The sequence below is a fragment of the Mirounga angustirostris genome, unplaced genomic scaffold, assembly GCF_029215605.1.
Source record: "Mirounga angustirostris isolate CCGP_5_RB_7025 unplaced genomic scaffold, mMirAng1.0.hap1 SCAF_6, whole genome shotgun sequence".
NCBI classification, from domain to species: domain Eukaryota; kingdom Metazoa; phylum Chordata; class Mammalia; order Carnivora; family Phocidae; genus Mirounga; species Mirounga angustirostris.
The window spans coordinates 24,009,379-24,012,129 of NW_026991714.1; the positions used below are offsets into that span (position 1 = coordinate 24,009,379).

Consider the following 2,751-nt stretch of genomic DNA (forward strand, 5'->3'; position numbering starts at 1 on the left):
CTGGATCATAGGGTAGTTCTATTTTTAATTTTTTGAGGAACCTCCATACTGCTTTCCACAGTGGCTGCACTAGTTTGCATTCCCACCAACAGTGTAAGTGGGTTCCTCTTTCTCTACATCCTCAGCAACACTTGTTTTTTCTTATGTTGTTGATTTTAGCCATTCTGACAGATATGAGGTGATATCTCATTGTAGTTTTGGTTTGTATTTCCCTGATGATGAGTGATGTTGAGCATCTTTTTAGGTGTCTGGTAGCCATCTGTACATCTTCTTTGGAAAAATGTCTATTCATGTCTTCTGCCCATTTTTTAATTGGATTATTTGTTTTGGGGTGTTGAGTTTGATAAGTTCTTTATATATTTTGGATACTAAACTCATCAAATTTTCAAAGGTTAGATTTATTGAGAGTACATCTTTAGATCACAACAAAATTAAACAAGAAAACAACTTTTTTGAATTTTTTTTTTTTTGAACCACACTTCAATTTATTGGCATTGTCAATCTAGAACAAGACAAGGATTTTTTTCCATGCAGGGAGATCGTTTTCAATCTGCCATAACATGTACCCACACATCTTCACCTCGGAAAATGTAGCATTTCAAGCTTTAGTCAGGGTAGATTACTCCTTTTTCACTTTCACAATTTTTACGGTGCTGCCGGAAGTCTTCTCAGCATTTGCTTTGAACTCTGCCTTCAGTGCATCTCTCACTGCTTTTGCACAGATCTGGGAGTATCGGATATAGCTGAGTCCAGCCTGTCGCCAATATGCCACCATGATGTCGCGAGAGCGGATGCGTCGAGTCGAATTGCGAGGACGCCTCAATGTTGGCTCGGCGCATGGCCCAGCGGCAGGAAGGTCCGAAATTTTTTTCTTCCAAGTTTTTATTTAAATGCCAGTTAGTTAACATACAGTGTAATATTAGTTTCAGGTGTAGGATTTAGTGGTTCATCACTTACATACAACACCCAGTGCTCATCACAACCAGTGCCCTCCTTCATACCCATCACCCATTTAACCCATCCACCTGCCCACTGCTCCTCCAGCCACTCTCAGTTTGTTCTCTATAGTTACAAGTCTGTTTTATGGTTTTCCTATCTCTTTTCTCCCCCTATGTTCATCTGTTACATTTCTTAAATTCCTCATATAAGTGAAATCATATATTTGTCTTTGTAAGAAATCAATTTAAAAGATAACTAGAAAAACCCCAAGTTCCCAGAAATCGACACTTCCTCAGATTATTTTATTTTAAAAATTAAAGTGGGACTTAAGCTGTTTCAGTGTGAATTCACTAAGCTTAGTAGGAGAGATTAAGAGATGGACTCACACATATCCAGTTGCCTGATTTATGACGAAAGTCAGAGTAAAGCAGTACGGTAGGGAAGAGACGGTATTTTCAGTAAACAGTGCCAGAACAGTTGGATTGCCATATTTTAAAAATGTATCTGTTGCCCTTTATTATACCATACACAAAAGTCAAATGCAGTCTTAAATGTGAAAGAGAAAATAATGCTTTTAGAGGAAAGTATCATTGTATCCTAGGAGTAGGCAAGGAATCCTTAAATAGGACACAAAATGCACTAAACCAAGTAGAAAAAAATTGAAAATTTGTTCTATTTTAAAATTTAAAAAATGTCTTTTCTTCTTTTATTTTTTTAAAGATTTTATTTATTTGACAGAGAGACACAGTGAGAGAGAGAACACAAGCAGGGGGAGTGGGAGAGGGGGAAGCAGGCTTCCCGCTGAGCAGGGAGCCCGATGTAGGGCTCCATCCCAGGACCCTGGGATCATGACCTGAGGCCAAAGGCAGACGCTTAACAACTGAGCCACCCAGACGCCCCAAAATGTCTTTTCTTCTTAAGCTCCAAACATTTTCTTTTTTTCCATTGCAATTGTTATATCCTGTGACATTTACAAGGACAGGTTCTGCTTTAGTTAGAGCAATAAACATGCAAGAGGACTTAGTGACCCAGAATTCTTTTCTGCTTAAACATGTCAATGAATTCAGCATGAATTTGTGATTTGAACCCTCTGGAAAAGTGTCCAGCTTCAAAAGCAGGCTACCTTTGTCAGTTGGACTCTTCAAGAATGTGTTTGAAAAAATGAGAGTCAAGCATAATTATGTAAGGAAAACATTTAATTGTTCAATTTAAAATGCAGAAATTCTGCCCATTAAAAAACACTAAGCAAAATGACAACCCACGGACTGAGAGAAGATATTTATAATAAATATGTCCAAGAATGTCTAAAGAATATAAAAAGAATTCCTACAATAAGTAGAAAGCAGATAGGTCAATAGAAAATATATATACACAAAAAAACTTGAATGAAAAATTCACCAAAGAGGGTATCTAAATGACCAATCGCTACCTGAAAGTCGCTCAACTTCATTTGTCCTCAGGAAAATGCATATTAAAACCCCAGAGAATTACTGCTCTGTGTTCAATAGAATGGCTAAAATTACACAGATTGAAAACATCAAGTGTGTTGAGGATTTGGAGCAATTTATACACTGCTGATGGGAACACCAATTAGCATAATCCTTGCAGAAAACTCTCTGATGCTACCTGTTACACCTAAACATATTCATCCATTCTGCTACCGTTCCACCCCTAGGTATGTACTCCTCAGAAGTGAGGACATGTCTTTGTCAAAAACCTCATAACAGCAGCCCTATTTCTATTGCCTCCTAACTAGAATCTATTCAGATGCCCACTAACAAGCACACAAATAAAATGTGGTATATTCAAATA

The 2,751-nt window shown here is 37.5% G+C and overlaps 1 protein-coding gene across 1 annotated transcript; it reads right to left on the reverse strand.

Annotated features, from left to right (window-relative positions):
• Positions 1-448: 448 nt before the first annotated feature.
• On the reverse strand, positions 449-853 carry LOC123845961 (ATP synthase subunit epsilon, mitochondrial). Its single transcript, XM_045876917.3, has one exon. The coding sequence runs from the start codon at positions 773-775 to the stop codon at positions 620-622; it is 156 nt and encodes a 51-aa protein (XP_045732873.1). The 5' UTR covers positions 776-853; the 3' UTR covers positions 449-619.
• Between the last annotated feature and the right edge of the window lie 1,898 nt (positions 854-2,751).

What these genes read in the sequence shown, in the direction of transcription:
- LOC123845961 (XM_045876917.3), bottom strand. Translation starts at nt 775, where the DNA reads ATGGTGGCATATTGGCGACAGGCTGGACTCAGCTATATCCGATACTCC.